At 45.3% G+C, this 22,201-nt stretch overlaps 2 protein-coding genes across 3 annotated transcripts in view; one reads left to right on the top strand and one right to left on the bottom strand.

Annotated features, from left to right (window-relative positions):
• LOC308298554 (sialic acid-binding Ig-like lectin 15) overlaps nucleotides 1-22,201 on the bottom strand; it is a gene marked incomplete at both ends in the record, with an annotated part of 432,712 nt that overhangs the window by 138,078 nt on the left and 272,433 nt on the right. The gene's annotated exons all lie outside the window — the stretch shown is intronic.
• Nucleotides 1,039-21,091, top strand: virma (vir like m6A methyltransferase associated; the record flags this gene model as incomplete). Of its 2 annotated transcripts, none has more annotated exons than XM_080751046.1 (28): nucleotides 1,039-1,122; nucleotides 1,916-2,028; nucleotides 3,314-3,400; nucleotides 3,919-3,967; nucleotides 4,062-4,224; nucleotides 5,002-5,121; nucleotides 5,518-5,772; nucleotides 6,985-7,709; nucleotides 8,158-8,295; nucleotides 8,738-8,964; nucleotides 9,436-9,745; nucleotides 10,140-10,357; nucleotides 11,061-11,215; nucleotides 11,336-11,418; nucleotides 11,670-11,763; nucleotides 12,329-12,717; nucleotides 14,048-14,203; nucleotides 15,150-15,385; nucleotides 16,086-16,335; nucleotides 16,828-17,048; nucleotides 17,177-17,309; nucleotides 17,702-17,848; nucleotides 17,951-18,105; nucleotides 18,222-18,318; nucleotides 18,689-18,852; nucleotides 19,394-19,743; nucleotides 20,298-20,447; nucleotides 20,847-21,091. In XM_080751046.1, exons 1-28 carry the CDS (start codon nucleotides 1,060-1,062, stop codon nucleotides 21,089-21,091), a joined length of 5,493 nt encoding a protein of 1,830 aa, XP_080607172.1. In that variant the 5' UTR covers nucleotides 1,039-1,059. The 2 variants fall into 2 exon arrangements, with proteins under 2 accessions (XP_080607172.1, XP_080607173.1); XM_080751047.1 differs by having other exon boundaries at nucleotides 5,518-5,742.

Here is a 22,201-nt window from a genome sequence, read left to right on the forward strand (position 1 = left end):
CCCACACACACACACACAGCTTCAGGTGCCTCTAAAATTGTACGTGGCAAATATTAGTCTCCTCTCCTCTCCCCTGCAATCCTTGTTGTCAGTGTTTTATTTACCTGTACCTTTTCTCCCCTGCAATATCATATTGAGCAGATATGGTAACGATATTATAGGCGATTTTTTCATTTCAAGGATTCCCCAGCCATAACTCTCAGAGGTAGGCCTACAGAACTTTAAGGGTCCATTTGGAACCCCCTAAACTAAGGAACCCAGAGGGTCCCTGGCCTGAACAGAATAGATCCCAATTTTTTGAAGTGAACTGTAGGCTACTGTCATGAAACTGTACCTTCTATGCAAACTAATAAAGTCTTCGATCAATCAACCAATCAATCAACCAATCAATCAATCAATCAATCAATCAATCAATCAATCAATCAATAAGAAAGAAAGAAAGAAAGAAAGAAAGAACAAAATCGAATAAGTCTTATGTATCTTGACCATAATTTGGCGAAGTTAAGAATCAAATTAAGAATATTGGAATATTGGAATATTGACAATTGAATTAAACATGTGTATATAATTCTCTCTCTCTCTCTCTCTCTCTCTCTCTCTCTCTCTCTCTCTCTCTCTCTCTCTCTCTCTCTCTGTCTCTCTCTTATTTTGCATTATGTCAGGTCTTCAGTAGATCAGCCTACAATTGGACCTTGAAAAACAACAACAACAGGTTTTACTAGTTTTGAGACCAATAGAACCAGTTAATTAAGCTGACCTGAGATCAGATCTATGGTTTGAACGCGCCTACTGACAGTCTGTTTGTTTGCTTTGAAATTTGCTGATCCGGTCTAGATCTATAGAGCGGATACGGAAACTGTATGTAAACATTATGTCTAAAAACTACCGGATACAGACAGTAGACGGGTTCTAGGCCGGATCTGAGCACTGAGCGGTAAATGGAAAGCATGGTACAGTCAGCGTGAAGCTGATCGGAGATCAGTTTAGTTTATGGCGACAATGCTCCGGAACTAATCACATTATTCGGAAGTTGACTCCAGTGAGCGACAACAGACCAATATGGCGGGGGACACCACAACAGAACTTCTTTTTATCGATACATTTAAACATCAAAGTGCAGAGGTAAATGTCTCCAGCCTCAACACAACCTCCTCTGTATCATATTATATGCTTTTAAAACGAGCTAGTCTTTTCCTCCTGTAATGGTGAGGTGCTGTAATGACTTCCTAGCTAATAGTTAGCGCATATAGCAACGTTACCATTCTCATTCTCAACAGTTTATTGCTTAGTTTTTTAACGAATTCGTGTATAATCATCAAAATATTTGTCATGGCGTATTAATACCCTTCCCCATATTGTTTTATACATTTAATGATTTAATCAGAGCCACATGTAACGGTGCACAACTTATGTACGTTAGTTAGCAGCATCATCCTTCGTAGTTTTGCTTATGTTGCTAACGTTAATTAGCATCTGTTTACACATCAGCATTAACCAAGAATACCACCACAAGACAAACCGGTTAGGTAGGCCTTCTGCAGTAGTTGGTCCAGTCTCACTGATGTATGCATTAATGTCCTGGGCAGGGAATTGTTAATGTTTATAACAATATATTTCTTAGTGTACGTATGGAGAGATGTAAACATGACATGTTTATAAAGCTATGTTTTGGCACCCTGTATTGTGTATAGTTTCACAATACATATTATTATTATTATTACTATTATTTTGTGGATATTCTTCTGTTAGACTGATGATAGGCTCTTGGTTTACTTATAATCCTAGATTACTATTGCTATGCATTTCATGTTTTACCTTGTGCTGTCCTTGCTTATTGTAAGTCGCTCTGTATTAAGAGTGTCTGTCTGCTAATTATGCCTAAATTGTACATTGTTGTGTGTTCCATGAACTACAGTTAACCAATATCGATGTTGTGCGGTTCCCGTGTGGAGTCCTGATCACGGAGGTGCGGGTCATCCCTCCGGGGCTTAAGGCACACAGCAGCTTACCTGACAGCAGAGCATTTGGGTAAAGCATGTTCCACACATTCTCTCTCTCAGTACATATTGTGTCGGGGAGACCATCCATTACCTCATTATTACATGACGTCACTGTCGGGCAGAAACCTTGTAAGTTTCAAATGTGTACGTTTTTTCGTAAAGTAAAGCCCTGCTTCATCATACAAGACTCTCGCACAAAACTAGTGAAAATAGCAGATCTGCAAGCACACACTCACGATGAGAGGCATTGCAGATCGTCTATTTTCACTATTTTAGATATTTTTTAAAATGATAGATACAAAACTAACGGTTTTAGACATACAGGGTTTCCACCCGACGATGAGACATATATCCTCAGTAGATGGTCTTTTCTTTGTAACAGATAATAAGGTGTATGTGATTGTAAGAAAAGGAGAAGCCCACTACTGTGAAGAAATGAATCATGTGTGACATCTGAGCTCCTTTGTTGTGCCTGCACTGGTTCACAGAGTGCGTTTGGTAATCCGTGATATAACTGACTGAACAATGTTGATTCTGAACACTGTTCAGCACGGATTCTCAAAGTGGGTGCCGTGACGCAAGTACAGGGGTGCCGCAAGAATACTTATAGTTTGGAATTCATCAATATCACTTCAGTTTAATCATTTGCACTGTAATTGGTGAAATCTTTTTCAATCTACACCAAATCTCTTTGCCAAAAATAGCCAATCTGCAAGCTCAGCTTGTAGATCTGCTATTTTTGGCAAATGTTCTATAGAATAGTTATACTGGGGTTCAAGTGGTTAAAACGATAATGTTATTTTCATTCTGCCATATTTGGAAAGTTTTCCTTGTGACATGCTGTATTTTAGGAGGAAATAGTTCACGTCATATTTCCGTACTGTAATATGACATAAATGCAGTGGTGTGTTCTAGAACTCTTTTGAGAGCATACTATAATCTACGATCCGCGGCCATTCATGAGGCCAGGTCATACACCAGTGGATAATGCCTATCAGATACACTACTTTGAAAGGTTCACGAGGGCATACGCTTTTTCTATTTTTTCTTTACAGCATACGGCCGTAGACCGTATGGTGCTGCTGTATGGTGCTGCTATAACAATGTAATTCAGGGTTGCTGTGGATGAAAACATTATTTACAGGGGTGCCCTGAGCCACAAACGTTTGAGAAAAAACTGCTGCACACAGAGTAAACCAGGTTTCCATGCCATATTGTGTTACTTTATAAGTATATTCCTTTAACTTTGATAAGTGATTAAAACGTTTAATTGATTTATCCTCTTTTGTGACTGATTGTTTCTCTGACTTCAGGGAGACGTCGCCTCATGCCTTCCAGCTGGACCTCTTCTTCAACAACCTCAGCAAACCCAACAGTTCCTCCTTCCACAGACTGGGCAGGTCAGTCCCCTCCTGTCGTCCTGCTCTTTATTAGGACCTATCTTTGTTCTCTCTCACTCTCTCCTGCTGAGGTGGTCAATTCTTTCTTAAACAACCAGTTGTCTGGATCACCTGTAGAACCTGTCGGGGTGGAGTCCACCCTGAGAACTTTGCTCTCATAGTACTTCCAAAATGTGTGTTCATGTGTATATGAGTGAGAATGAACCATGACAGGTGCTTTTGTTCTCCAGAAATGCAACCCCACCCACACAGGAGCACAAAGTGACTCAATACTCAAAGCTACCTTTGAAAGAATAGTGGTAATGGTAGAAAGATTAACTAAGTCATGTTTACCTATTAATCTAAACTCTTAACAAAATAATTACAAATAGCACTCCAGGAACTATGTATACGTTTGTAGTTATTAATATCCATTCATTGAGCCAGAGGTGTTGAAAAACATGAACTCTTTACCCTGGTTGTTATTGTGTGGATGATGCTAGACTCACGCTACCATCTACCTTCTCCTCTCCCTCCAGTCTGGAGTATGATGAAAACAAGTCAATCATCTTCAGGCCCAGCGGAAAGGTAAACTAATCGCGGCATGTGATTTGAAGACGTTCTTTGTCATTAATGGTCTGGTGTACATTTGTAAGAAGCTGCATTGTGTTGACGTGTGCAGGTGAACACGGATGGGCTGGTGCTTCGTGGCTGGTACACCGCTTTGACCGTGGCAGTTTACGGCACAGCAGATCGCCCCCACGGACATGACCACGACTCACCCCCTCCTCCACCACCCCCACCCCCCCAACAACAGAGTGGTCCCAAGAGGCTCATTAAACAAGGTTGGCACACTTACCTTGAAACTACTCAGCCACCACACCCCATTTCCTGATGTTGACACATCCCGTGCCTTTGTAACCCCTCCCTGTAATACTCTTAACTGTACACACCACGCAGTGTTTGACCTCTTTCCTTACATGTAATAATTATATTGACATTGGGGCTCTCGCCATGCAAGTTTTAAAATTAAATAAAAATATATTATTTTGAAGTCCTAGTACTAACATAAGAAGAAGCACTGAGTGAATGACATGAGCAGACATACAAGCTCTGGCACTCTAAATTAATAAGCCAATCAGCATGAAAGGCAGCTCACAACAAAAATACCAAACTATGTACATTAGCCTATGTCTTTTTATATTGTAATGTTGTAGGGTTCTACTATTTCAAACTCATTTCATTCATTTATATTAAAAAAACAAAACTATTGTGCACCCCTGGTTGCCCTACTGAAACGGTGGAGGAAAGAAGGATAATGTATAGGTGTGTGTGTGTGTGTGTGTGTGTGTGTGTGTGTGTGTGTGTGTGTGTGTGTGTGTGTGTGTGTGTGTGTGTGTGTGTGTGTGTGTGTGTGTGTGTGTGTGTGTGTGTGTGTGTGTGTCAGAACAGAGCCACGCTCTGAACAAATAAACTCTCCTCCTAGAAGTTGATTAAATGCCACATGCGACTATAAACATTGATGTCTCTCTCCCTTTCACCATCTTTTTCACCCCATAGTGCTATGTGATTTGTGCCGCTGCAGTAAAAACTCAAATATCTTTGCCCTGTGTGTGTCCCAGAGTGGGATAAAGATGACCAATACAACGGCAGCCCACCCAGACCAGCGCCAAGAGGTCCTCGTACTCCACCTGGACCCCCACCTCCAGATGACGATGAAGAAGAACAGGTTCCTGTGACAGGTCAGACCTGCACTGCCACACTGCCCACTGGTTCACTGGTATCATTCTTCTTTGAAACGGTTGTGTGCTCACACATCCAAACAGAGGCTGGGTGAAACGCAGCAGAACAAAAAAGAAATGAAACCTCCACTGTAGAATTTGCTTACCATGCAGTCAAACATGGATCATTGTCATGTCTAGGTTTATATATTTTTACCATTTTGATAGTGAAAAAGTTTTCTATTCAAAAATTCTGTTCTGTTGTTCACTTTATTGTATACTGTGTACAGTATATAGACCTCCAGTCTTATTGGTCCATATTTGGTTTGGTCCTTTTCACATGTGCTGCAATGGAGTGCAGACTCCAGTCTTTGCCACAACAGCTAACTTGTAAGCCGTCTCCTTTTGCTGTTAAAGTGGGCACCAGCAGCACCGGCGCCGTGGTCAAAACGGAGCCGGTGGAGGGCCGCGAGGACTACCTGGAGGCCGTGTCGCCCGAGAGGTCGTCGCTCCCCGCCGACGAACCCTACTCCGACGCGGAGCCGGAAGAGGAAGGCGAGGAGGAAGAGGAGGAGCCGGAGGAAGAGGACACGCGGACAGAAGGCAGTGTTCCCGAGGAGGAGGAGGAGGAGGAAGATGAGGGTGAGGACGAGGAAGAGGAGATGGAGGAAGGTAGGGAGGTCTTTGTGTGACAGCGCGGCCGGGGACAGTGTCAGCGGATGTCCCATCAATTCCAAATGGACCACGAGTCTCTCCCTCAGGTGTTTGCATCTTCTCTCCAACCGGACCAGTGTTTCTCAAACTTTCAAACTTCAAGGTCTCCCTTTAACTCTGGCAGTGTACAAATGGAACCAAATGAACCCTAACGGGTTCATTTGGTTCCATTTGTACACTTTCAGAGTTACAGACTTGTATGGGTCCACTTAGACCCCCCCTAAAGGAACCCACAGAGTCCCTGGAATCCACTTTGAGAACCACCGACCCAGACCAATCTGCCAACATAACCACTAGGGATGCTCCCAGAATTGATTTTGACTAACAATAAGAGACAAAGAGATGTAGGCCTACAGACACTCAAGGCTTGTTTCTGGTTGCTTGTTTGTAAAATACATATACATTTTGTTTAGGTAAGAAATTGGCCATGCAGTTGCCCAATCTTGATAAGTTTCACATCTACCACTGCTAGCTTAAACGTTGAACCCATTAAGATCTGAGGTTCCACAACTCACACTTACACGATTTTTCAAAAATGGCAGATGCACAAGCTCGCAACGCGGCACTAAGTGACATGCTGTGAGGTTGTATATCTGCTATTTTTTTTTAGAGCCAACGCAAAAATCTAAAATGAGTTCTGTTCTATTCTAATTATAATATAATAATAATGGATGTTGAAAATTCCATTATCAGCCAAATTCTCACTAACACACCAGCAGGGACCTAAGGGAGCCCGGTCCATTTGGAACTGGGCGACAGTCCAACACAGAGTGCGTGCTCTGGCAATGCTGCGTTCCGCATGCAACCGTTTGATTTTCCATACCCCACAGCCGGCCCACCGCCCTGGGCTGCCCTGAAGGCGTCTGATCTGCATTCATAAGCTGTCTTGGCTTAGCTGTGTGTAACAGCTTGTGTTGTGGTCACATCCTGCATGTCAGATGTAACTAACCCTGCATGTTTGAAGTGATGCTGCCTCTGCGTGAGTAGGTCCATCAGTAGAACACAAGATTTTGGAATAAAGAGTTGTAGTTGCCGTCCTCCTCCTCATTATAACACACATACATTACACTATTGAATACTCACTCACCCAAGTAATATTTAAGCCATCTTCCTAACTGTGGTTTTATGTTACCGTTTCCTTCCTTCCCTCCTCTCTTCACCCTCTTCCAGGGGATGATGGCTATGAGCAGATCTCCAGCGATGAGGATGACTTGGACAACGGTAGCTTTAAGATCCCCAGCTTTGACATGGACTACACTCCTGAGGATCTGGCGTCCGTCCCTCCGGTTCAGTATGACCCCTACGAACGAGAACTCAGGCCTCTCCTCTACTTCACCCCTCCGTACAAGACGCGCTTCGATGCCCAGGTGGAGAGAGCGAGGGCGGGGGAGCCCAGAGACCCTGGAGGTACAGAGGGAGACGGAGAAGGAGCCGAGGCTATTGCCCAGCTCAAAGAGCTTATAGCCAGCATAGGGGAGGAAAGAGATGCCCGCTGGGTCACAGCTCTGGAACAGGCCCCTGGACTACTGGCCAAAGGTATGGGCTACTTAATTGGACAGGGAGAGGACCATTGGGTGCATCCTATGGGATTGCTCGTCCAATGGGTGCTCCAGGCTCTGAGTATAGACGTTGCTCTCAAACAGCCGATTGCGCTTAACCTAAGACAGCTGAAAGCCGGTGCCAAGCTACTGTGCTACCTGGCCGAGTGTCCACAGGGCCTCACGGAGCTGCCACACAAAAAAGCCCTGGGCCTCCTGCTCGAGCTCCTCCACATGGACCACGTCTCGTCTGCGCTTAAGCTCAACGTCCTGAGAGCTCTGGATGCCCTCACCAGTGGCCCTGCTGGTGTGGAGGCCTTCCTGCAGGAAGGGGAGGGAGAGAAGAGTGGCTATCAGGTTAGTTAGTGGGACAATGATTTGTGCCCTTTTTTCTTTTGGACATACCATGGCTGTAACTCTGAGATTGTACAAATGGAACCAAATCGACCCATACAGGTCCATTTGGTTCCATTTGCACATTCTCAGAGTTATGGTCCTGGCAAATAAAAGGTTTGAGAACCATTAGTGCTAGTGGACTCCTAATGTCCCATAGTGTCATAGTAAATCAGTGTCATATAGGCTACATATTGTGAAGAAAAACTGGAGACTTGACATTCAGTAATTGGGTCTCATGATCAAAATAAGAACATTATAATGGTGTGTAAAAAAGAAAATCTATCATTTGCCCCGGACAAGACCAAATCTTTGCCACGGACACATTCTGTCTGTGTGCGGACATGGATGACCCCTGTGCACAACAGTCCTTGTGCTGAGACCCACCTGGCTGTGTGTTCTGTCCCTGCAGCGTTTACTCCAGCTGTTCCTGCGCGAGCAGACCGTGAGAGTCGTCACCGCCGGCAACGCCTTACTACAGAAAGGCCACTTCAACGAGGTGCTGGCTGACCTACAGCGCACTGCTGCCGCATGGAGCGAGCCTCAGCAGGTACATGTACACTACACAAAGCATACTGATAGATACAATAACAATTTCTGTTCAATTTAACACTCTCTTTTTTTATTTTCTGGGGCTGTGCGATAAAAAATATCATACCTAAATTTTCCAACTATAGCTATAAATATCACTATGGGTTCACACTTTGTATTTTATATTTTTAAGTGTAGCAACAGTGAAAACAGCACATTATAGGTAAACATAGGTGCTCTTATTTTACATTCCATGGACCAGAAGATGGAGTGTTCTTGCCACGTTCAGGTGTTTAGACAGATATCTCGTGTTGTGTTTAATTTATAGAGGGTTGCGTTCCCTCTCAAACGAGCCTGAAAGCAAACTCCACCTGCCTGAAAGTTTTATTTACCTGCCAGGGGCAGGTGGGCAACCCTTGGTGTCAACGCCTGAACCTTATATACTCTCCATTTCTCCTCAGGAGGAGATGGAGGAGGCTGAGAGTCCAATGGAGGAGGAGCAAGTGCTAAGCTCCTCCCCTGCGACAGAGGCAGACCTGGACAGGTTGGCGGGGGTCCTGGAAGAGTTGCATCACCTGCTAGAAATGGCTACTCACGCCATGGTGCAGCCGCCCATCAAAGCCTTCCCAACATCAGCCAGAATAACGGGACCACAGGAGAGAGATGACCCGTATCCCACACTGTATAGGTATTTCTCATGTACACACACACACACACGCATGCATCCATGGGCTTATATCGTCACTGTCGGGTGGAAACCTTGTATGTCCAAAACCTTTTCTTTTCAGGAAATGCAAAGATAGAACATGTGTTCTAATGGATCCAATGTACTTATTAAACCACAATTTTTACATTGGAGCAATATTTATAAAACCCACAGACAGACAAAACCACTTTAACTTTTGGAAAGTTTGACTTTTCTGAAAATGTAAAAAAAGCATGTCACAATGCAAAACATTTGGCTTGAAATCCCTGTACAACAAAGTGTAGCATTAACAAAAAAAAAACTAAGTTGGAATATGGAAATACAAGGGTTCTGCTCGACAGCAACGATATGTTAACACCGTTGCACTGATGAATATAGACTACTGTAAATGTAAATCACACCGAACTAAATTAATGAATGCACTGGTTCATTAAATGTCACCTCCTCCGTCAGATACATGCACGCGGCTCACTTCCTGGAGAGCATGACGGTGGTGCTGTCCACGGCGGCGGCGGCGGGCCACACGGGCATCATCCAGGCCATCAGAGACCTGCTGCGCTTCCTGTCGCTCAGCCAGTCGGGCATGCTCTTCCTGCTGGCGCAGCCCACGCCCACCAACCTGCTGCTGCGCCTGCTGACCACCGCCACGGAGGCCGAGGGCGAGGACATGGCCTTCTCCGGCGGGGAGGGCACCACCACAGGCCCTGCGCTGGGAGAGGAGGGCCTGGGCGTTTGGCTCATGCAGGCGCTGCACGCTCTCCAGGTAGGGCTGTTAGCAACTAGACTGATGTGATTGGAAATTGCAAGTGTGGTTGCCGGACGCGAGTCACACAAATATCTCTGTATCTGTCAGGAATAAAGTCGGACAAGTACTATAGTCTATTAAGTTCTATTAATTGCAATTAACACATTCACCGTTGAGGACGTATACATATACGTTTTATCAAATCCAACGCTTGAGCGTCAAAAGCGTATATTTACCCTTTGAGCCTTTTCAGCGGAGAGCGATAGACGGTTCTCTCCCGCAGCCGGATGAGTGATGCAAAGACTCAAAATACCATGATGCATCGCAATCTTCCTTTAGGTCCTAAAGGATCGATTAAGCGACCGAAAAGGTTGGTGACTTGTCAATGAATGATGTGCATCCCTGTCTCCAGGGCGTGGCGGAGCTGATGACCCATGTGGCGGCGGGGGGAGAGGGCGGGGCGGGGCTGGAGGAGGGCGATAACCCAGACGTGCTGGGCACGCTGCATGCCCTCTACCTGATCACCTTCACCCTGACGGGACGCAGCGCCGTGGCCCACGTCTTCAGCCTGGACAACAACCTGTCCTGCCTGGTCACCCTGCTGCAGCACCACAGCAAGGACGGACAGGGGTACGTTTCTGGCTTTTAGTTGTGGTGTCTTTCTTTTGAGTTTGCTTTGTGACTTGTTGTCTTTGTCATAGCCCGATTCTGACTTTGCCGTACAATGGTGTCATGGACTGATGAGGTCTAGAACAGTGGTTCCCAAACAGCGGGTCGGGACCATAGAGTTATATATAATATAGAGAACGGACAGCTCCTCCCCCAGCTATTCATTTCGATGCAAGTGCTCAGTGGTGTTTTGAAGCACCCGGAAGAAGCTAATCCAGGTGCATTGTGGGGGAAATTGGCAAACAAAAGTTTGCCAATTTTACTTACGTCACAAACGTCGCTCGACGTCCATTGAACCCTATTGTAGACCCCAGCGGCGCACTCTTATGCTCGTGCATGTATTTCACCCCGCCTGCTGTTCCAGCTTTGGCCAGTAGGGCTGGCCGCTTCCAACTTTCTACCGTGGTTCTGGGGGCATGTTCGGGACCCATTTCTATGGGTCGCGCACCAATTTCTATGGGTCATGACTCCACTCTATGGGTCATTTTCCCCTCCCCAAAAATATACACATTTTTATTTATTTTAATAATTTGATAAATTTTAGCGCAAACAAAACAAACAAATCTAAAACTACTAAAACGTTTGCAAACCACTGCTTTATAAGCTCACAATTTGTTACAGTGGATTATAAAGTAAGCATTATTATTCTCTCACTTTCTTCCAGTGAGGCCAAAGCGCGCAAGGCAGTGACATACAACTATGCGTGCATGTTGGTGTTACTGGTGGTGCAGAGCTCCAATGACCTGCATATGATGGAACAGTACGCGGCTCCACTGCTCGCGCTAGCCAAGGCAGACGACACCAATGCTAAATTACAGGGTAAGCAGTAAACCATAAGCAGATATCCATTATATCAACCTCTCTCGTATACACTGAAGACACCTTTTGCTGTGAGCATTTTTCATGACCAGTGTTTTGTGTGTTTACGCTGCATTTCAGAGCTTAATAAATGGCTGGAGCCACTGGAAAAGCTGCGCTTTGAGATCGGCAGCATTCCGACTCTGTTGGAATATGTCAAGCAGGTATAGTTTTCTTTAAATCAACAGGATTAAAGCAACAGTTCTCTTCAGTGAATTATTTTCTTTATATTCTTTGTTGGTGTGACACTGACATCCCTTTTTTGGGGCAGAGTTGAGTTCACAAACGTGTCTGAACTTCTCCTGAACAACTACCTAATGTACCTGCTCTGTGACATATTTGAGGATTTAAAATATGCAAATGAATCCTGTCTCAACGCATGTTATTTTAACCATGTGTGTTCCCCGGGCTTTAGAATGTGGAGAATGTGTTGAGTGCAGATGGAGCTGGACTGGTGACGGCCTTGAGGGTCCTCTGTCTCATTGCCTGCCCCCCGCCTGTGCTCGAAGGTACATTCTTTGTGCTCCTGTTTGAAGTGATCATAAACCTCAGTTATTTGCTTAATTAAGCCTCATTTATGATAGATTCTCAATCTAAAAATTCCAACGCATTTGCTTAAGAATGAGTTATTTGTGGTAAGTGATATCGTCATCTGACTAAATATGAATTAGGCTTTACTGTGTAGTTGTCCCTTACAGTTTTTAATAGGTGACTTGGAATAATGGTTATTCATTACGGTTGACCTAATTATGTTGCTTGTCCTAATTATACTGTATATTGCTCTGGATAATAGCTCCATTATTGTTGAAGTGTCCTTGAGCAAGACGCTGAACTCCTAATTGCTCTTGATGTGCAGACTGTTGCCTTGCATGGTTTCCTCCGCCATCGGTGTATGAATGTCTGTGTGAAGGGGTAAATGGGTGAATGTAATGCACAATCTATGTATCCAAAGTGCTTTGGATAAAAAGCACTATATAAATGCACCATTTACCATGTACATGCCTCTGTTATGTAAATGACAACGCTACAGACGAGGGTCACAGATTGAAGTGTTTTTTCCACATCTGTCTGCAGGTCAACAAAAGGATCTCAAGTGGAATCTTGCCGGCGTGCAGCTCTTCTCCGGCGAGGGCCTGGACACGAGCGTGCGGATCCTGCAGAAGCTGTGCAGCGTGCTGCTGCAGCCCTGGCGCGTGCACGGCCCTGTGGGCCCCACGCCGCAGCGCTGCACCATCCTGAGCGTGTGCATCAACACGCTGCGGCTGCTGCGCGCCATGCTGACGGAGCTGCTCCGCGGCGGCGCCTTCCAGTTCAGGGACACGCGCGTGGCCAGCGTGCTGGTTACGCTGCACATGATAGCGTGCTCCATCCCCGCCTCCGGTCGCCTGGACAGCGACGAGACCCGGGTGCAGGCGCTCATCGTTGACGTGCTGCTCACCTTCACGCAGGGTGTCAATGAACAGGTGTGTGTGTGTGTGTGTGCGTGCCTATGTTGTGGTGTCTTGAGTGCTCTTCGCTCTGCTAAAGTTTTCCGTAATTCCATAAAATAATGAGCAGTGAAATATTCAATAGATTTTATGGCATACAGCTCATGAAAATCAAAAGTCCATATCTCAAAATATTACAATATTACACAAGACCACTCAAAACAATTAGAGAAATGTCAACCTTCTGAAGTCAGAGTTGCTTGAAGTCCAGTTTGAACTTTCCACAGTCACTAATGATTTGGGATGCTATGGCATCTGCTGCTTCCAATGTTTTTTTTTACACAATATTCTTATGTGAGACAAACCTGCTTTGCTTAACACATTAAACGCCCACGTGGTGCCCACGCGCCAATCTCTTTGATGTTTACGTGTGCCCGCGACGCGTTCGACGCGTTGTACAGTAAACTATACTGTACTGTAGCTACTGCACTTGGCTACCGCGGTGATGAAACAAACTCCATTTCCCAACATGCAGCGCGAAATTACGTCACCCGGACGTGCTGTCTGTCTCGTTGACTTCCTGTTTAGCGGCTGCACAAAAATGCTGTTTTCTCCGGATTCTCTTCCTTTTTTTCTTTTTTTGAGCGGTGGTCTCCTATACGTGGCCGTGTGTGTGGGTATCCGTCCGGCCGTCCGTGTATGTAGCCTCAAGCCTGCAGTACCTTTTCTGACCACACATGTTAAGGGAGGGGCGCTGTTGTTCTCACACACACACACACACACACACACACACACACACACACACACACACACACGGGGTGGGTCAGCATGTGTGGTCAAGTATTTTATTATTATTATTAACAAACTGAATGTTTTAGGGTCAAATAAATTAGAGTGTGTGAAGAAACTACAGCATTGTAAAGCACACTAACCCCGCTGCACCCACCCAGTAGTGCTGTTGCACAGCCTCCACGACCACCGCTCGGTTCACACGGGTGTGATTTTTCTCAAAACGGCAGCCTCTTCTACCGGCCGTAACACAAACACTGTGGCTTAGAATTGATAAAAAACGGTCCTGACTGAAAGAAAAGATTTTCGCGAAATAAACAGGACATACTTGGATTACATTTACTCGGATTACTTTTCTCGTCAGTACTTCGAAGGTAGGTAAAATGGCGTGTTGCCATGGGCACCAGCAAATTAAACGTCGAATAATTCTGGGCACCCGATGTGTCGTTTTAACTAGCCTATTACGTATGCAGCCAGTGTTACTTGTAATATAATTGTCTCTGCCAAACTGTGTGCTCAGATTACTGTATGAACCTAAACTTGAGCAATAAAGTGTTGTTTCTGACTGAATGTGTAGGTGACCCACACAGAGGAGACGCTGGCCAGTAACACATGGTCTCTGATGCTGAAAGAGGTTCTGGGTTCTCTCCTGAAAGCTCCTGAGGGTCTCTTCTCAGGTCTCACCCTGTTGTCTGAGCTGCTGCCTCTCCCACTGCCCATGCAGAGCACACAGGTACCCTCACCCGTAGGGCTGTCACGATGATGACATTTTACATGACGATTAATTGTCACTGAAATAATTGCGATTAACGGTTTAATTGTGTATTTGTCGCTGACAATTACATTTCTGTTTGGCTTTTAGGCTTTGAAGTTGCACATGGCAATCATGACACATAATCTAAATGTACAAAGAAATTACTGACATTTGAAAATGTTATACTTAAAAAATAACATTGATAGTGGAAATAGCCGATCGTTGTGAGCTTGTAGATCTGCTATTTCCACTACTTTTTGAAAGTGTTTGTAACTATATTAACATTGCTCAACATGGAAACGATTATGACGATTATGCAAAATAATTGCGATCACCTCAAATAATTGCGATTAGACGATTATGTAATAATTGTGACAGCCCTACCCACCCGTCCAGGTCTTCATGTTTTCAACCATTTGTGACTGTAGTGCAGTGCTTTTCAACCAGTGGTCCTTGAGGGGGTTCCAGGTGGTCCCCAGCTAAATGATGGAGAGTTGGTAACCAAGTGGACCCTTGTAGATCTTTAACTCGAGTCCATTTGGTTCCATTTTACACTCTCAAGAGTTAAATTATTGTTAAATATCTGCATTACTTAACCCATTTAGACGTTAGGCCAATTCTAAAAATGCCTTCTAAAGAGGCCTACACAATTTTAGAGTGTAGAAGAATTGTTATTTTGATCAACGTGTGTCTGTTATCTCTCCTATGGTACCACATCAATACAGCATGGAAGTTTGGACAAAATATGTTGTTGGTTCTGAGAGGCTAGATCTCATCAAATGGTGGTCCGTGGCTCAAATGCTAAATAAATAATGGACCTTGATATCATACGAAAAGGGTTGAAAACCACTGCTGTTGTCAAAGCATAGGGAAACTAATGAGTGTCATTGTTAACGGTGATGGTGTCATGACTCCTCCCCCTCAGGTGTTCTCCGTCCAGGACGTGGCGGTGGCGTTGAACACCAGGAAGCTGTGGAGCATGCACCTCCGGGTGCAGTGGAAGGTGCTGGCCGAGGCCCTGGCGTGCGTGTGTGGCACCAGCTGTCCTCCGCTTCTCGCCATCCTGAGGAGAGTGTGTGTCCAGCTGGCGGACCTCTCCTCCCCCACCGCAACGCTCGTCATGAAGACCCTGCTGGAGCTTCTGTTGGAGGAGCTGCAGCTGTGAGTGGAGAACATTAACACACGCACGCGCACACACACACACACACGCAAACGCACACACGTAGAATGATGAACAATAGTACAATTGAGTTTAGCTGCAATCCATACGTTTCGTGTCCTGCCCTGGACAAAATAATGGAAATAAAATCAAACCTCGGTTTGAAGTGGAGCGGTGAATCTGAGCAGCTATACCGTGTGTGTGTGCGTGTGTGTGTGTGTCTAGTCTGCACAATAGTGCCATAGAAGCTGTGTGTGTGTGTGCCTGCACAACAGCGCCCCTCCTTTAACTAGTGTGTTGTGTGTGGCCACTCAAGGTATTGCCAGGCTACGGACACGGCCAGCCAGCCACCCACCCAGCCACCCAGGGACATACCCACGGACATACCTGTCTATTGGGAGCGCTTTCACCGCTCCAAAAACTCATCACAATTTATCTGAACTCTAACAATGTGCACCATCTTGAAATTGCTTTAATCACTAAACGATTAAAATAGTTTTCAGGGACGCCCGCTGGCCTTTTGCCACATTTCATTCCCCATCTCTCTCCCCATTTCCTGTCAGTCTACTATCCTATCAAATAAAGGCATGAAAAGCCCAACGAAAAAAATCTTTAAAATGGTTTTCAGTTACTAAAACAATGTTAATTTCTGTCAATCGGGCTTACATATCTTTTTGACCGTTGCACTGTTTTGTGTTTCAGAGCTGAGGGTAAAAGTGTGTGTTGGGGTCAGGTCCTGCGTCTGCTCTCCTTATTGGACGCCCTGGTCTCCCAGAGAGCGTGCAAGAGTGCAGCCTTGCAACTCCTCTCTGGCTCCACCTCCGGAGAGGAGCACCTGGCGGAGCTCTTCCCCCTGCTGCTCTCCTTACTGGTGCCCCCTACTGGCCACCCGTTGCCACAGCAGCACTGCAGTGAGCTGGTGGGAACCGTACTGCAGTCACTCTGTGACCAGGTAAGAAGCACAGACAACTATCAGGGGAAAGCCTTAAAGCAGTGGTTTTCAACCAGTGGTCCCCAGCTAAATGATAGAGAGTTGGTAACCAGATGGACCCTTATAGATCTTTTAACTCTTGAGAGCGTAAAATGAAACCAAATGGACCCGTGGGGACTGCCGATAAGTCCGACATCTCATTTCTACGCTATGCACGTGGTTAGGGTTAATAATGGGAGGACCAACGCAGCGTCACGGCACCTATACGGTTTCCTCTGGTACCACATCAATACAGCATGGAGTTGTGGAGGTTTTTTTATCCAAAGATGACCAAATGGTTTTTGGTCTCATCGAGGCTAAATCTCATCAAATGGTGTTCTGTGGCTCAAATGCTGAATAAATAAAGGAGCTTGATATGAAAACGGTTGAAAATCACTGCCTTATAGGAACAAACAAAAAAGGAATTCTGTTTTTTGGGTATAGAAATGAATGTGAAAGTGTTTCATCTCTCAGGACATTTCACTGGTGGTGTCGACGACGCCAGCGGAGGGCTGCGTGTCGGAGGCCGAACAGCTGGCCAACTCCCTGCCGGGTCGGGACATGATGGCGTCGGTGGCCAACGCCCTGCTGGAGGTCCTGGGCAGTGCAGAGAGCACCACCCCTCTGCTCCTCACCTGCATCAGGACCTTGATGTTCCTCACCGAGCACGACTACGGAATGTACCACCTCAAAAGGTAGGTAGACCCCTCTCCTCTCTTTGTACTGCTACTACTCGTATTGTATTATGTGATCTATCTGGTTTGATATATTTAAGATGTTTACTTCTGATTTAATGAGACATTGTATTTGTATTTTGTCACAGTGCTCTGAAGAAACACAGTACCGGGCTGCGCTCTCTACTGAAGAGGCAAGTGTTCTCCTTCAACAAGGACTCTGCTGAGCTGCTGTCTGTGCTGCTTGACTTCCTTAGACAGATCCTCCACACCGACTCGCTGGTATGATATATACACATTTGAATTATTAGCAGTATTAGTTGTATTTCCCATTGTTCCTGGTTTTCCTTTCATGATGATGCCTGCATTACACCATTTCTTATCTCAATGCTATTGGTGTGATTCTAGTATTTATTGCGTTAAGCACATGTTTTTAGGGGGTGGGGGGTACGGTTCTTTGAAGATCTGTTTATATATAGACGAATCCACAGAGCTCTGCCATGTAGTTGCAGTGTCGCGGTGCGAGGCGGAGCAGATTGACACCACAGTTGTGATTGCCACTCTGGCTTTGTCTTTATGTGAAGCACATGCACTATTGATATGATGTATAATTACAACGGACTTGACCCTAGGGACATTTGAGTGTTAACGGTGCATGTTTTGCTCTGCTCTAGTGTGTTGAGGAAGGCCAGGGACCAGGGGAAGAGCCAGGGTTTGTACCTCCACGCTCGCTGACTCTGAGCAGCTCTGAGATGAAAGCCCTGCTGCAGTGGGAGGGGACAGAGTCTCATCCTCTCACTGCTCTGGAGAAACAGATCACGGTAATACAAGTGATTACACATAAGTGTGCTTTTTAATTAGAAGGTGTTGACGGTGCCTTGTCATTGGACTTACTGTATGTGTGTGTGTTTGCGTTTGTGTAGAAGTTATGCAAGGAGGACGAGTCATTGGAGACCATGTTGGAGAACGTGATTGTCCTGAGGCAGACGTTAGAAATGGCCAGTGAAGCTCCTCCTGTTATTGACAATGAACCCATCCTGCCTGCCGCCGAGACACTCTTGTCCCAATTCAATCACAGGTAGAGCCCACGGATGGTGCTAAATGACCAGCATTCAACTCTAGTATCATAACCTGGAATAATAAATGTGCACTATTAATTTCCTTGTTGACTCATTGTGTATTCTCTCTCTATAGGACCGTGTTCGTTCTATCAGAGGCTCTGGATGAGCAGCTTAAAGCTCTGTGGTTCTCACCCTTCCACCCTGACGACATGGAGGCTGAGCTTGATATGGTGTGTTTTTCTAATCATCTTGTTGTTTTGTCTTTTGCTGTGACTCGTTGTTAGCTTGTAGATCGGCTATTTTCAGCATGTAACTATGTCATCAGCCATTACGACGCTATCAAAATATATTTTTGTTGACCAAATCAACTGTAGACAACTGACAAGTGACAACTAACATCTTATGGTATTTGGTCAACTAAAACTAGATTAGATTAAAACTAAAATATTTCAGATTACTAAAATTAAATGGAATTTCATTCAAAAGTCTATGACTAAAACTAACTAGTTAGAAACGACTAACAATTTAAACATTTCTGTCAAAATCAACACTTGTGCGTGCGTGTGTTTGTGTGTGTAAATGATGTTCTATGTGTGGCAGGTGAAGGTGGACCTGGTAGGCCTGGCTCAGGAGTGTTGTCCAGAACTGGACCTCAAAGCAGAGTTGGAGCGCTCGTTCCTGAGCGAACCGTCCTCGCCCGGACACACCAAGAACCCCAAAGGCATCAGACTGGGCAAACACAAGCATGAGACCTTCATCACAAGGTACAATGTACACGCTTGCCTGTGTTAGTTCTTTGCTAATTAGTGTGGTTGCTATAGGCAACACACTATTGTTTTCAGTCTGAGGCGTTTTTGCCAGCAAAGTGAACCTGCTTTTGTAAACCTTTTGACTGGATGTTATCCGGGTTCTAAGGCTGGATATATTGGACAATATAATGTCCAATCTGACTGGATTGGTCAAGCTTCACTTGACATCACAATATATACAGTAAATGGTAAGATGGAATTCATTTCCCAGTGGATTCCTCCCGACTTGCGTCAGTGCAACCACACTTGCAATTGCACCCTTCCAGTTATGTCATGTTTCTTGCTGTATACATTTCATGTAATAGAATGCTACAGTTTGCAATGGGTTCACTTGCCAGATTCCCAATGCAGTTTTTTGTTTCATTCATGCAGAAAATAAGCTGTTAACATTTAACTAACTTTAGAGTTGGCTTTAGCACTGGCAGTATATATACAGTAAGCTTTCTGCTTGCCATATTAAGTTTCTTAAAATGAAATGCCATGTGCTTGGTTGTAGTGGTAAATCAGACTACGTGGAACCTGCTAAGAGAGCCCACATTATGGCCGCTCCCCGTGGGCGAGGTAACCGAGGCGGCTTCGGACAGGGTCTGTGCCGACCGCATGACATCTTCCGCCAGCGCAAGCAGAACACCTCCCGTCCTCCTAGCATGCACGTGGACGACTTTGTGGCGGCGGAGTTCAAAGACATTGTGACTCCTCTCGGGCTCCTGCCCCCCAAGCGTCTCCCCAAGAGCTCCCCCAAACCCCCTACCAGAGGACTGTTCACTGGGAACAGGGGCAGAGCCACCTTCCACAGTCAGACTCGCTTCTTCACTCCACCACAACCCAAAGGTGTAATGCTATCTGGTAAGTTCTGTAGATGCAGACACTCAAATGCTCAAATACATTTTGCAACCAGGGTCCTTGGGCTCTTGTTGGAGGGCAGTTAATGTTTATCAGGAGCGCAACAGGTCTACAAAAAATGGGCACACAATGAAAAGGGACAAGCCACCACAAGAACACTGACTTATTTTACATTTGATATCGCAATTCTATTTTCAGTTTGTGCACCCTATCCGGTCCCCGTGGTTCTCCAAATAATGGGGAAGAGGAACATAATGTTTTTTGGTCTAGACATGGCTGTCATTAGTCAAACTTGCCTATTGTCGGCAGAATATTGCTGACACGCACATCAGGAACACCACCAAGTCAACCATCATGATCGTTTCAGCTCATGATACTTGGGAATGTCAGTGCTGATATATTTTGTTAGTGCCTGCATGGATCTCAGAGAAAACGTATGTGTTGGGTATTTATCGGCCGAGTGTACCAGTTCGCTGCCCTTGAACTGGCTCTAGTCTAGGTCACCTGTAGTCTCAGAGGTGACCATTAGAGCGTGCTAAAGACTGTTTCTGTTTTAGGTAACTATGCCCGTAGAGAGGGAGGGCGTGGTGGTTCATCGTGGAGCGCCCAGTTACCAGGCGTCACTCACAGAGGAACCTACAGTGAACCTCGCGGCGGACAGAGCAACTTCACACGAGGCCCACTTCCTTCCCGACAGCCCCCTGCAGGTACACACACACACACACACACACACACACACACACACACACACACACACACACACACTAATGTATCCACAACATCAAATATTTGCTTTATCCCATTTAGACCATCTGTGGCACTTTAGATTTTAACTATTTTAACCATTATTTTGTACTTTAGCTATTCAAACATAGCAGATATACAAGCTCAGCTTGTAGATCTTTCCTTCTGGGGGTCTGTGGAACAACATATTTTCAGCTGGGGGTCTGCGGCCAAATACAAATAATTCTATATGACAAATGTGTGTGTGACATTTATAGAATCGAATCCTCGGGTCTTAGTGGGTTAATTCATAACATGACTTGTTAAACATTGCCTTTTCTTTCTTTTGTGTTTCTCCGTCCTTTTCCGTGTGGTTTTCCCAGGTGCGTATCGCCTGGCGCCACGGGACCGTATCCCACGAGGCAGGGGAGGCACGGGGCTGTCTTGGCTCAACGCTGGAGGAGGAGGTGGTGGTGGTGGTGGGGGGGGAGGGGGTGGAAGTGGTGGTGGGGGAGGGGGAGGAGGAGGAGGCAGAGGGGGGTCTCAGGGGAGTAAGTTCAGCGGGGGTGGGGGAGGAGGGGGGAGCGGCGGAGGGAGGGGCAGGCACGTCCGCTCCTTCACCAGGTGAACTCACGTGGGGACATGATTACCAGGGGTGTCACAAGGGGGGGGAAGTGGGACTCTGTTACTAGGGCCCACGGTGGAGGGGCCTGGAATTATTTTATACTTTTAACTATTGAAAAATAGCAGATATACAAGCTCACAACGTGGCACCGAGTGCCGCGCTGCGAGCTTGTAGATCTATTTTTGAAGTCGTGAAAATGTGTGCAAATCTTCGAATATATGTATTTTTTTAAGTGAACATTTGTAACTCAAATTTTCCTTCTGGGGGGTCCCTGGAACTAAATATTTTGAGATGGGGGGTCTGTGGCCAAATACATTTAATGTTGGGGTCCTTCACATGAAAAGGTTTGAAAACCTTAGAAGGATTTGAAATATTCAAAGACTTGCACAAATGTTCATGATTTTTCAAAAACGGCAGATCTACAAGCTCGCAGCAGCTTGTATATCTGCTAGTTTTCAATAGTTTAAGCACAAAATAATGCATAACAATGCGTTCCCAGTTCCCCCTATGAAGAACATTCATGGGGGCCCCACAGTGAATCCTTGTACCCAGGGCCCAGAATTTGGTGCGACAGTCTGCGACACCCCTGCCCACCACCACCACAGTGACGAATGGACCAATCGGGGGGAAATTAAACATTGCCTTCTCCGTGGAAACGCATCCGTTGTGTGATCGTGAAGATGAACTGCTGATGATAAACATGCAGATTTTGTGTTGTTTTTACGTTTTGTTGTCTTATGTTGTACTCAAGAGAATAAAGGTCATAGTATTTGAGCCGACATGTTTTTGTAGCTTTTAATTGTTAGTGGTGTAGAGGGAAAACACCACATGTTTTCCAGTCAAGTCCAGTCAAAATAATTTACAAAACATTGCTGTCATATCCAGCAGGAACACTATCAAACAATCTAAAACTGATTTTTAGGGATGGTCCGATCAGGTTTTTTGGAACCGATCACAGAGCACCGATCACAAAAGTTTGATCACCCGATACCGATCAATCACCGATCCGATCAAGTTATTATTTATATATTATTTATATTTTCTAAATGTTAATGTTTTAACTTTAATTAATTAATTCACTCATGAATTCATTTATATATTTGCCTTATAGTT

This window comes from Nannobrachium achirus (genome assembly GCF_963921795.1).
Source record: "Nannobrachium achirus genome assembly, chromosome: 2".
Classification (NCBI taxonomy): domain Eukaryota; kingdom Metazoa; phylum Chordata; class Actinopteri; order Myctophiformes; family Myctophidae; genus Nannobrachium; species Nannobrachium achirus.